The following is a 13,556-nucleotide window of genomic DNA, read 5'->3' as shown; positions in this document are numbered from 1 at the left end:
ATGACTTACCCGAGCCCATTCCTCCAGTGAGTCCAGTGAGTCCCTCAGGGTGAAGGATGGCTAGTACCTTTTCCTCCCAGTCAGTGTAGTCGGGTGGTGTTGGTCGAGGTCCTTCCCCAGTCTTCTGGACTGCAATGTGGTGCCTGGATGCCATGGACCTGACTTTCCCACACAGGTCATTCCATCTCTTGCGGATGTCGTCCCTGGTGCATGGATGGTGTCCCACTGCATTGACCCTGTTGACTATCTGCTGCCATAGCTCCATCTTCCTGGCGATGGGTGTGTGCTGGACCTGTGCCCCGAATAATTGTGGCTCCACCTTCAGGATCTCGTCCACCATGGTCCTTATCTCCCTTTCTGTGAAGCGTGGGTGTTTGGGGGGTGCCACGGTGAGTGTTGTGAATGGTGTCTTGTGTGGATCTAGGTGAGGGTGCTCTTGTGTGGTTCGGTGTATGTATCATGTATTGTGGCGTTCAGTGTCGGCTTCGTGGATTTTCGTTGCAAAGGATTGTGGGGTGTGTTTCTTTGAGTATTTTATAGTGTTGTGGATGTGTGTCAGGTGTGTGGGTTTCAAACTTGCCAATGTGTGCATTTCTTGCTGTTGGGTCCACTTGCCGCCCGTGGCGGTCTGTACTGCCAATGGTCGTTCGGCTTCCACTGACCGCTGCAGTGATTTGTGCATCGTTATTTGGAGGGCGGGTGTTTGTGTGCTCGGCGGTGGCGGGGAGGGAGGTCCAGCATTTCCGCCGACAAGGTCCTGCCAGTGACTGGTGGCAGGGAGATTTTTGTTGGTTTCTGATTTTTTCATCAATATATGGCGGGTTTCAGTTCACCGCCAATGCCTGTCTTCTGTTCACAGTCACCATGGCGGTCGACGGTGTTTACCGCCGTGCTCATAATGAGGGCCATAGTCTAGTGTGGAGATAGTTTTAAATGTAGGAGTGGATGGGCCCGGCCTCGTGGTCTTAGAATGTGATGATCTCAGTTCGTATTCTTTAAAGAAGGTTTCTAGGGTAGATCTCAAGGAATCTCTGGGGAGTCTCGCCACCTGTCCAAGATAATGGTTGTTGAAATCTCCACCGATTAAAAGTTCATGATCTGATACTCATATACGTATTCCTTTAGTGTAGACAAAATTGACTTAAGCTTTATCTGTTTGATTTCGCGATTTGGATTTATATATAAAGTTATAATAGATATCGGTATTAGTTTTTTAATAAGGGCTAGTCCATCTATGGTTATTACATGGACATCACTGGTTGATTTCTCCCAAGGGACTAGTTTCACTGCTAGATCTAGTTTGACGTATGTTGCAAGACCACCCATGTGTCTTCCGAACAAGTTTTTCTTTTTTGCGGGAGTCTGAGTGGTTACAAAACAAGGTATAGTTTGTGGTTCCTTCATCCAAGTTTCCTGGAAGCACAAGATATCTGCATTTTTTAGAAGCCCTCAATGTTAGGGCTGGTGACAAGAGAGGCCAGCCCTGCCACGTTCCAACTGATAACCTTGATCGCTTTATCTGACTTAGTTGGTAGGGGTCCTAAAATGATAAAGATGCGTTTTCTCTTTGATGTTCAAGGCTGTGGGAAGCCAATCTCAGGCCTGCCTTTCCGTAGTGCTATGATCAATTCTTGTACTGTCCAGTTGGGGCTCACCAACGTGCTTTGTCAACTGTACGGAGATTTTCTTATCTATTATCAGGGGTTTTACCACCGGGCTGCCCCTCAAAGCGATGAATGTTTTTTGGATGGGCGTGTGGCTTGGTTTTCCCTGACCAGCACTTGAGGGTAGCGCTCTTTTCTTCATTTGCTGATTTTTATGCCCCAGTCTTCCAGCAGTCTCTCATATTTGAATATTTTATCAACCATGCCCTGGTTAATCCAAGATGTTAATGTAGATTCTCTTGGGCAAATCCATGGATATTTGTTGAAATTTACTGTTGAAAGGTCCCCTGATGTGAGGCTCAATAATGATGGTACGTGGTGCAGTAATCCCAAGATGTTTGACCTATTAGGTATATCCCAACAACCCTGCGATGCATATAGGGGAGAGAATATTATTGTCAGCTCTTCATCAGTTTCCTTCCGATTTGTACTGTTTGTAGTTGAAGACCCCTGGCGCACCCACTCATTCTCTAGCCTCTATGTGGTAGGATGTTCTAGTTTGGTGGTATGTACAGGTATTTGCTGTCCACGCTCTCTGCTTCATGCGTCCACCTGAGCAGGCTCCATTGCTTCTATGCATGCAGTTATTTCTTCTGAGGTTTCGTTGGTCTTCCAGTTGGCTCTTTTTACTTAGGCTAGATTCCCGGAGATATTACTCCTGTCTCCCTTCCTGTTTCGTTCTATTCAGTTGATTGCTGGGACCTTGTCTGGATACTTCCTGGAGTTGATGCCAAGTTACGGGACTCGTCATGACCTCTCTATTGTATCTCTCATGTAATTTGGGAGCATCTTTGTTTACGTATATGGGAGTCCCTACTCCCTTGGCCCATGAGATGCTCCTCCCGCCATCTAGGACCGGCTGATGAGTTGAGGGGGGCTGCTTCTTATTGGCAGCCCCTTCTATGGGGTCCTCACCTCCCTCAACCATGGTCAATTGCTCTAGGCCCAGCACGACTTCTATCTCACCGGTCAGTGAAGCTGCTTGTTCTCCTATTAGAATTAAGTTGTCCTTTACTGGTTTGTGATCTTTACCATTAGAGAGCACTTGGTCAGTGTCCACCTTGTATTCTTTCAGCCTTACGTTATGGCTGTCTTCCATGTTTTTGTCCTTATGAGACTTTTCCTTCCCTTCCCCAGCCTGATTGGTTACTATACTAGTGTGTACCTGAGCGCAGGTTTCATGTATCACGCTTGGCTGCGGTCTCTGCAGGAAGATTGGGTAGGTCTCAATCTGTCCACATACCTGCTGATGATTCCCAATGCCCCTCTGTCTATTATTTTTTTGTTGTTGTAACTTTGAGGGTTTTTTTTAACTTCTTTTTCTGTTGTCTTGGTAATTTCAGTTGATGCTTGGTCCTGGGATCATGCTTGCATGGTAACTAGTGGTTTACGTGGAAGTCTTGCTCTTTGAAGGAAGTTGGCTCTGTATATACTATCTCAAAGTTAGAGATAGTGTGCACAGAGTAAAAGGGTTCCACTTAGAGGTTGATAGTGGCAAAATTAGATAATACTAATGCTCTATTTTGTGGTAGTGTGGTCGAGCAGTAGGCTTATCAGAGGGTAGTGTTAAGCATTTGTTGTACACAACACAGGCAATAAATGAGGAACACACACTCAAAGACAACTCCAGGCCAATAGTTTTTATATAGAAACATATATTTTCTTCATTTATTTTAGAACCACAAGATTCAAGATTTGAGGTAAGTACATAAAATGCAAGGTACTTCATACAGGTAAGTAAGGAACTTTGATTTAAAACAGTAGTACACACAGTTTAGGCAAAAATGGCAATAAGCTATTTTAAAAGTGGACACTGCTAAAATCAACAGTTGCTGGGGGAGGTAAGTATTGGTTAGGTTCTCAGGTAAGTAAAGCACTTACAAGTTCAGTCTCCTGGGCATAGGCAGCCCACTGTTGGGGGTTCAAGGCAACCACAAGTCCACTGCACCAGTAACACAGGGCCGGTCAGGTGCAGAGGTCAAAGGAGGGCCCAAAACACATAGCCGCCTATGGAGAACAGGGGTTCTCTGGTTCCAGTCTGCTAGCAGGTAAGTACCTGCGTCCTCGTGGAGCAGACCAGGGGGAGGTTTGTAGAGGACTGGAGGGACACAAAGAGGCACACAAAACACACCCTCAGCGGCACAGAGGCAGCCGGGTGCAGTGTGCAAAGTAGCCGTCGGGTTTTCTGTAGAAATCAATGGAGGGACCCGGGGGTCACTCTAGCGATGCAGGCAAGGCACAGGAGGGCTGCTCGGGCCAGCCACCTACTGGGCAAGGAAGAGGGCCGCTGGCTGGTCACTTCTGTACCGGTGGTTGGTTCCTCTAGGTCCCGGGGCTGCGGGTGCAGTGCTGTTTCCGGGCGTCAGGTTCCTTGCTACTGGACAGTCACGGTCAGGGGGAGCCTTTGGATCCTCTCTGCAGGCGTCGCTGTGGGGGTGCAGGGAGGTCGGCAAAGGGTACCCACGTCGTCGTAGTCGCCTGGGAGTCCTCTCTGTGGTGGTTGTTCTCTGGAGCTCGAGCCGGGGGGGTCGGGTGCAGAGTGAGAAGTCTCACGCTTCCGGCGGGAAGGGACAGTTCTTTCAAAGTTTCTTCAAAGTTGCAAAAATTTTGCAGTTGGTGAACAGTGCCGCTGTTCTCAGGAGTTTCTTGGTCCTTAGGAGTGGGGCAGTCCTCTGAGTCCTCAGAGGTCGCTGGTCCCTGTTGGATGTGTCGCTGTGCAGGTTCTTTGAGTCTGGAGACAGGCCGGTAGGGCTGGGGCCAAGTCAGTTGGTGTCTCCGTCGTCTCTGCGGGGCTTTCAGGTCAGCAGTCCTTCTTCTTTCTTCAGGTTGCAGGAATCTGATTTCCTGGGTTCAGGATTGCCTCATAAATACTAAAGTTAGGGGTGTGTTTAGGTCAGGGGGCAGTAGCCAATGGCTACTGTCCTGGAGGGTGGCTACACCCTCTTTGTGCCTCCTCCCGGAGGGGGGCCCATCCCTAATCCTACTGGGGGAATCCTCCAATCTCAAGATGGAGGATTTCTAAAGGCAGGGGTCACCTCAGCTCAGGGCACCTTAGGGGCTGTCCTGACTGGTGGGTGACTCCTCCTTGTTTTCCTCATTATCTCCTCCAGCCTTGCCGCCAAAAGTGGGGCAGTGGCCGGAGGGGCGGGCATCTCGACTAGCTAGGATGCCTGGGGTGCTGTAACAAAAGGCATGAGCATTTGAGGCTCACCGACAGGTGTTACAGTTCCTGCAGGGGGAGGTGAGAAGCATCCTCCATCCAGTACAGGCTTTGTTCCTGGCCACAGACTGACAAAGGCACTCACCCCATGTGGCCAGAAACTCGTCTGGTTGTGGCAGGCTGGCAGAAACTGGTCAGCCTAGCACTAGGGATTCGGACTGGTATTTAGGGGGCATCTCTAAGATGCCCTCTGGGTGTATTTTACAATAAATCACACACTGGCATTGTGTGCATTTATTGTGCTGAGAAGTTTGATACCAAACTTCCCAGATTTCAGTGTAGCCATTAGGGAACTGTGGAGTTCGTATTTGACAAACTCCCGGACCATATACTCTTTATGGCTACCCTGCACTTTTAATGTCTAAGGTTTTGCTTAGACACTGTAGGGGCATAGTGCTCATGCACTTATGCCCTCACTTGTGGTATAGTGCACCCTGCCTTAGGGCTGTAAGGCCTGCTAGAGGGGTGACTTACCTATGCCACAGGCAGTGTGAGGTTGGCATGGCACCCTGAGTGGAGTGCCATGTCGACTTAGTCATTTTTTCCCCACCAGCACACACAAGCTGTACGGCAGTGTGCATGTGCTGAGTGAGGGATCCCCAGGGTGGCATAAGACATGCTGCAGCCCTTAGAGACCTTCCCTGGCAACAAGGCCCTTGGTACCAGGGGTACCATTTACAAGGGACTTATCTGTGTGCCAGGGCTGTGCCAATTGTGGGAACAAAGGTACAGTTTAGGGGAGGAACACTGGGGCCTGGTTAGCAGGGTCCCAGCCCACTTTCAATCATAACTGGCATCAACAAAAGGCAAAAAGTCCGGGGGTAGCCATGCCAAGGAGGCATTTCCTTACACTCTTCTATACTGTTTCCAAGCGCTTTTGTAACTACAGGGGGCTGCAGTTCTAGGAGTTTCGCTATTTGTTGCATATTATTTGGTCCCATCTCCCTGCTTCCATCTTCGCCTTCTGGAATAACTGTAGGGCCCCCTTTAAAGGGTGACTCAGAAGACCCGGTCTCCTGCTGGTTTTCCACTGCCCCTTTGCCAGTTCTTTTTTTGTAGTTTCCGTGGCTGCTTTACAGTGCTGAATAATACTGGTTAGTAAATCTCTTAGGGTCGCTCCTGTGTCTGTAGGAACATACATGTTTTTGTTTATATGGATACACACCCCAAGGACTACCTCTCAAAGTCAATCCTGGACAGTAACAGTAAAGACTCCATGGGCAGGAGATGTTTTAAGCAAGATAACTGTTGTTTCACAAACTGTGGCCACCAGGACTAGCCACTGCTTGTACTTATGTAACCCAGTTGTGTTGTTGTGACTCGAGTATTTTTTTGTATAAGACAACAAACAGGCAGGATCCATGCCAGGCCTGCGGGGTAACCACTGTGTAAATACCTTCCATGTGAATTATTTTTACGTAATTTATCTTATGTGGGTATCAAGAAACTCTGACATGGTTCTGGACCTACCTTGGATTTCCAAAAAACATGGATTTGAATCCTTTTCATAGCCTGAAAAAATGCCAATGAACCAGCCCTGTAGGAGCATCACGGAGCATTGTTAGCACTTCGGTCCTTGTTTGGTCTTTTATTGTTTAATTAATAAGGGGATGCGTTATTAGGTCGATGGACCTTTTGACTACGCTTAGAGTACTTCCACCTAAGTCCCAAATCGATGTATTTACAAGATCATAATCAATAAACATCAACAACTATATCTCAGGACTCAATAATCTTCACACACCATGACCCATTTGGTCATGAATAATAACACCTTTAGTAAAAGTTAAAATGTTTATTTCCCTAGATTAACAATGCTAATATGTAAATTAGACTCAAAATCAACTGATAAACATACATGAACAAAACTGGTTGACCAAATCTTTTAAAGAATCTCAATTTAGCTGGAGCATTGGCTATTAAACATTCCAGAATCACAGTACCAATCAGTAATAAGAATAGGTGCACATAATAAATGACATACATCTAGATTCAGCAAATGAACAATATCAGTGCTTTTAGTAATAATCTGTTAGCATTTTCGGGGTCTCCCTACCTAACCTTCTGATTAGAATAGCATGTGTGGGCTTCATGCAAAACAATTTAGTCAAGTTAATTATGAAAAACATCTAAATAGGGCTATATCAAAATAGCGGTTAATACATAGAAACAATAAACAAATCTATAATCAAGGCAATAGCATTTTTTTATACCTCTCCTCAGTATGGATCGGCAAGCTGCAATTCTCTTCGTCAGTTGGATATCCTTCTGGTCTTCTTCAGCGAAAGGGCAATGAAAGGGAATGACTCAGACACAGGGGTCTCTAAGCAAATCTGAACCATCTAAGAAGCAACCTCTAAGGGACAGCATCCATTATTAGCTAATAATCTATAGAATTAGAGTTAGAAAAAAAGTCATCAGGAACTGCTCAGCTCCTCAAATAGAACCATTACAGGGAGAATCGAAGAAGGAAAAGCCGTGCATCTCCTCTGTGCAGTTAGGCTACGTTAGAATCACCTAAAGAACTTCCCACATTTTAATTGATCAGAAAATCGTACGTTTACATTCAATCCAATAAGAATGAAATCCCAACAGTAAGATATGTATAACTAAACTATTTTACACGCGTCAATGATTGGCTCATCTTCTCCTGTTCCCATCATCAGGCTCGTCACGTAACTTTCTTGTATCCATTCATACTCCAATCAGAGCAACTATTGTTAGTTCTTGGGAACATCGCTGTCTCACGCCTCAAGTTAACATTGTAACAATTACTAATACAGAACATTCTAGCAAGTAGTTCTCATGAGAAAGTTAGAGACACCTGCTAAACGTTTGGTCAACACAGTGTGAACAATAAATGTATTAATCTTTCTGGACATACATTCCCACGATTTTATTCAGACATTGCAGTTTAATATGAGGCTGTGCAAACTAGGCCCAAACCTCGCTAACTTAAGGCCTACGATTAATAAGCAATTACACAACATGAATCATTAATATAACATTTTACTATAATTCCTCTACACATACACTTGAATAATGATTAATATGCGTTCTCTAAAGGTATTACATATTTATGGCGGCCACTCAATGGGGACATTTTCCAGGTTGCACATTATTTTCTCTATTAGTCTAATTTCTATGCAAATTCTTAGCTCATAGCATAAAATTATTAGTAATATATTCAGCGTTCCCAGCACCACTGGTCTAGACGAAAAACACTCTATCATGCAAACCCAGGCTTCTCGCTGTACTCTGAGTGGTCCAGATGGCAAGGCCAAGACCTCAAATTTTCAGTAGCCACCCCAACAGAGATAATTCTCACTTCAAAACCATCAGAGAGTGCACAAATGTATGCACCGCAAAGGCACCATCAAGGCCCAGGAGATTCAGTTAAACATATCTGTTCTACAGAGTCCAATCCTGAGCTGAGGCCTGTCATAAGACTATTAACCCAAAGCAGTGCTTTAAATGCTTCTGTATCTAACTCTCACAAATGCAAGATACATTGCATTGTAAATGCTTGTCTTCACAGCAAGTGCTGTGAAGAAAATCTTTGGGATGCCAGAGCTCCAGGCTTCTACTAGCCCATAACACTCCATTGTTTTCAATGGAGCTCTCAAAATTCAAATGTTCTAATATGAATTAAAGTCATTGGGTGTGCATACTTTAGTGTAAGGCATTTAAATGTCATAGTGTAATTAGTGGGACGGTACAAGGGTCATAGAGTTAATGAAGATTACCTGTAACTAGGCATTGCAAGTGCTTGTTTGGAAGGTGATCTAGATTTGAAAAACAGGTGGCTCAATTAAAGTTTATGGAGGTATGTTGTCTGGCCAGCCGGCGACACTCACCAAATGCAGGTGAGCTGACAGGTACGCTGACGCCAGCGTCGCTGCCACAGCGTAGCTAATTTAACCTTAAGCAAATAAAAACTACAACATCCAGAATGCATTGGGCTGCCACGTAAACGGACAGGGCCGGATCCAGCGAGCGGCGATCACTCAAGCTCCGCCCACTAGACGACACAAACCTTGGTGTAATGGTAATAAGGAAGATGATTGGCTGGTTACAAGGGTGGGCGGGGCCTGAAACGCAACAGCTGGTACAGTAAGGGCGGAGCCTACGCACATAGCCTTAGACTTTTGTATATAAAGCCTCGGCGAGCGGCCTGGTTGGTTGCCTCGGACGTACCGGATTCGGATTGGTGGAAGTTTCTACAATGAGGTGGGGCAGAAAGCGGTCCCAGTACTTCCGCAGTGGGCGGGTCAAGCCTTCCTATTGGTCGGGTGCGCCGGGGATCCCTCTCGGGTTTTCTGGACTCTTCGGTCCAGCTGACTGTGACGTCACGGGGAGGCGCGCGGATGGGCGGAGCCAGAGCCGCAGGGAGCCGGAGAGGGGTGAGTGCGGCGCCGGGGGGGAGCCGGGGGGGTCTGCCCGGTGCACCGGGGGCTGGGGGGGCCCGGGACCGCCACCGGGAGGACCCCCCTGTAGAGGGAAGGCGGGGGTGTTGTACTGTGGGTGAGGGGGGCCTGATATACCCGGGGGGGGGGGGGGGGGGGGGGGGGTCAGACCTTATTGGTTTATATGTGTATTAATGCGTGTTTGTGTAGCAGGGACTCTGCCCGAGGTGCCGGAGCCCCCCCACGGACACCTGTCATTGCCCGGACCCCTACGGAGGGGCAGGAGGGACCCAGGGCAGTTACATGGGCTCTGCAGTTACACTAGGGGCGCTGACACCCCCGGGGGGGACCTCTCTCTAGAGGGGGGGGGCTGCTGTACCCGGGGGGGGGAACCCTTCTGTAGAGGGGGGGGGGGGTGCTGTACGGGGGGGGGGCGCTGCAGGACCTAGGGGACGTCAGGGTGAAGGGGGTGATCCTTACAGAGGGGCAGGAGGGACCCAGGGTAGTTACATGTGCTCTGGGGTGGGGGGGGGGGAGACCCCTCTCCAGAGGGGGGGGGGGTGCTGTACGGGGGGGGTATCAGGGTGAAGGGGGTGATCCTTACAGAGGGGCAGGAGGGACCCAGGGTAGTTACATGGGGTGGGGGGGGGGGAGACCCCTCTCCAGAGGGGAGGGGGTGCTGTACGGGGGGGGTATCAGGGTGAAGGGGGTGATCCTTACAGAGGGGCAGGAGGGACCCAGGGTAGTTACATGTGCTCTGGGGTGGGGGGGGGGGAGACCCCTCTCCAGAGGGGGGGGGGTGCTGTACGGGGGGGGTATCAGGGTGAAGGGGGTGATCCTTACAGAGGGGCAGGAGGGACCCAGGGTAGTTACATGGGGTGGGGGGGGGGGGAGACCCCTCTCCAGAGGGGAGGGGGTGCTGTACGGGGGGGGTATCAGGGTGAAGGGGGTGATCCTTACAGAGGGGCAGGAGGGACCCAGGGTAGTTACATGTGCTCTGGGGTGGGGGGGGGGAGACCCCTCTCCAGAGGGGAGGGGGTGCTGTACGGGGGGGGTATCAGGGTGAAGGGGGTGATCCTTACAGAGGGGCAGGAGGGACCCAGGGTAGTTACATGGGGTGGGGGGGGGGGGAGACCCCTCTCCAGAGGGGAGGGGGTGCTGTACGGGGGGGGTATCAGGGTGAAGGGGGTGATCCTTACAGAGGGGCAGGAGGGACCCAGGGTAGTTACATGTGCTCTGGGGTGGGGGGGGGAGACCCCTCTCCAGAGGGGAGGGGGTGCTGTACGGGGGGGGTATCAGGGTGAAGGGGGGTGATCCTTACAGAGGGGCAGGAGGGACCCAGGGTACACACATGGGCTCTGCAGTTACACTAGGGGCGGCTTCCGCCCCCGGGGGTGGGGGGGGAGACCCCTCTCTAGAGGGGAGGGGGTGCTGTACGGGGGGGGGGGGAACCCTTCTGTAGAGGGGGGGGGGGGTGCTGTACCCGGGGGGGGGAACCCTTCTGTAGAGGGGGGGGGGTGCTGTACGGGGGGGGTATCAGGGTGAAGGGGTGATCATTACAGAGGGGCAGGAGGGACCCAGGGCAGTTACATGGGCTCTGCAGTTACACTAGGGGCGCTGACACCCCCGGGGGGGGACCCCTCTCTAGAGGGGGGGGGCTGCTGTACCCGGGGGGGGGGCGCTGCAGGACCTAGGGGACGTCAGGGTGAAGGGGGTGATCCTTACAGAGGGGCAGGAGGGACCCAGGGTAGTTACATGTGCTCTGGGGTGGGGGGGGGGGAGACCCCTCTCCAGAGGGGAGGGGGTGCTGTACGGGGGGGGTATCAGGGTGAAGGGGGTGATCCTTACAGAGGGGCAGGAGGGACCCAGGGTACACACATGGGCTCTGCAGTTACACTAGGGGCGGCTTCCGCCCCCGGGGGTGGGGGGGGGAGACCCCTCTCTAGAGGGGGGGGGGGGTGCTGTACGGGGGGATATCAGGGTGAAGGGGTGATCCTCACAGAGGGGCAGGAGGGACCCAGGGTAGTTACACGTGCTCTGCAGTGGGGGTGGGGGGGAGACCCCTCTCCAGAGGGGGGGGGGGGGTGCTGTACGGGGGGATATCAGGGTGAAGGGGTGATCCTCACAGAGGGGCAGGAGGGACCCAGGATAGTTACACGTGCTCTGCAGTGGGGGTGGGGGGGAGACCCCTCTCCAGAGGGGAGGGGGTGCTGTACGGGGGGGGGGGTATCAGGGTGAAGGGGGTGATCCTTACAGAGGGACCCAGGGCAGTTACACGCGCTCTGCAGTTGCAGTGGGGCTGGAAGGTTGTAGGCACCTGCTGAAGTGCACGTGGTGTAGTTCTGTGTCCACAAAGGAGTGAACATGCCCTCAGTGGAGAGCATTAGCCGCAGTGTCTTATCCTGGCATCACGTGATTGTGCGGCAGCAGGAGTTTTCACATTATTATAGTTTTGCCGCAATTCCCACATAATCCATAATCTGCATACCCAAATAAATTAGTTTCTAGCTCAAACGGTTCAAAAGTTGCTAAAAACGCAGCGGCACGTGTTGCCGTGCAGTGGAAGGCCCTTTGCAAAGCTGGACTGGTCACCTTTCTAATGCTTATTGCTGTATTTGGGTGGGAAACTGGTGCTTATGAGGCGCAGCCAATATCCAGACAGTGTTTCCAAGTTAAGATCTGATGAAGTAATAATATTGCAAAATGTGCCACATAATTTCACTTTTCTTCCTGCATAATTTATTCAATCCTGCTGCATAATCTCACCCTCTCCTGCAGCATAATTCCAGTGGCTCTGGTTTTAACTAAAGTTTTATTGAGGTAGGAGGGCGTTCAGCTCCATTTTGAAGGTTGCTAGCAGTGGTGGTTGTGTGTAGGTTTGGCGGTAGTGAATTAACAGGTTCTGGTTGCTCTACCCAAGAAGGATTCTGCCGGAACAGAAGTCATTCCTTTTTAAAAGTTGTGGGTTCTAGCATCCTTGCTTCGATGTTTCATGGTAATCTAGAACCTCCTGAAAGCTTGAGTTTGTCCGCCAGGTAACGGAGAGTGGATGCGTGCAGGTCCTTATGGGTGATACAAGCAGTGTTGTATAGAGCCCTTGCTCGGCAGGTAACCAGCGAAGAGAGACCACCATAGGCGTGATGTGGTCATTCCTTTTGGCCCCATACACAAATCGTGCTGCCAGATGTAGGATCAATATCAGGGGGTGGAATGGGTTTTGGGGCGACCAGTCAGGAGAAAGTTACAATAATCGATCTGGGAGAGTACCACTATATTTGTATGAACAAATGATTTCAGATCTTACTCTGGAATGTAGTGGTGGATTTCTCCGAGAAGACACAGTCGATAGCGCACATTCCTGGTGCTGATTTGAGACTACAAGTAGAGCTTCTTGTCTAGGATGAGTCCTGGCAATGGTGGGTTTACTTTTGAGGATGCTGTATGGATCCATCCAGGATTGTAGTGGAAGTGTTGATTTAAACGGGAGATGAAGAGGATTTTAATTTTGGAAGGGTTCAGTTTTAGGTGATAAGTCTTCCAGTTTTGAACAGAGTTTAAGGTGATGGCAAGGGGCGATATGATGTTTGGTGAGTAGCCCTTTAGATATACTTGTGACACGAGGGAAAGATCCCCTTTAAACTAGGATGTGTTATAGTGAGCAGACGTTAATTTCTCACTCATTGGGAGTGAGACTAACGCATTTGGAGTTCGGTTTAAGCTTTCTCTCACCAGGTTACCCATCAAACCTGGTGAGCAGAGGCTAGGGCCCAACTTACAAAATTCTGATCTCTTCGGAACTGTTTTGTATAATACAGCTTCTGGGAGCTAAGACTCTGTAGTAAACCTTCCCATCACTAACAGTCGTCACTCCACAGGGCAGCCCTATAACTAATTTTTCAGGTGATAAGGTCGTGCTGTTACTGTGTTCATTTTACATTTAGTTTTCAGTTATGTTTACATATTGCATGTGTTAATCAGTACTCGCAAGAAGTTTCAAAACTCGAGAAATCTGAGCATTGTTCTACCAAAGGGTGGGATTAAATTATTTCATGTATCCCATGGAGCCTGAAGTTGAATCTGGTCTTAGGTGGAAAATAGTTCACTCCTTTGTGAGCCCTGTTAAACCTGAAGGATGATGTGTATGATGGTTCACCTGTCGTCCTTAATTGCAGACAAATATAGAGCCACATCTTGTACCTTATTGTAGTGGATAAATTGGGGTTTGCAGCCATTCGACTTATGTTGACTGATATAGAACACAGAGTA

At 49.6% G+C, this 13,556-nt stretch overlaps 1 protein-coding gene across 3 annotated transcripts in view; it reads left to right on the top strand.

Annotated features, from left to right (window-relative positions):
- The first annotated feature begins 9,088 nt into the window (after positions 1-9,088).
- DNAJB2 (DnaJ heat shock protein family (Hsp40) member B2) overlaps positions 9,089-13,556 on the top strand; it is a 147,509-nt gene continuing 143,041 nt past the window's right edge. Inside the window, exon 1 of one of the 3 annotated variants that reach the window (XM_069227166.1) lies at positions 9,089-9,287. In XM_069227166.1, coding sequence (XP_069083267.1) covers positions 9,110-9,287 — 178 coding nt within the window. In that variant the 5' untranslated portion in view covers positions 9,089-9,109. The remainder of the gene's footprint in view (positions 9,288-13,556) is intronic. The other 2 variants (XM_069227165.1, XM_069227167.1) reach the window with 2 other exon arrangements.

This window comes from Pleurodeles waltl, chromosome 3_2 (genome assembly GCF_031143425.1).
Source record: "Pleurodeles waltl isolate 20211129_DDA chromosome 3_2, aPleWal1.hap1.20221129, whole genome shotgun sequence".
In the NCBI taxonomy this organism is placed as follows: Eukaryota; Metazoa; Chordata; class Amphibia; order Caudata; family Salamandridae; genus Pleurodeles; species Pleurodeles waltl.
This window is presented reverse-complemented; position numbering and strand designations above follow the sequence as displayed.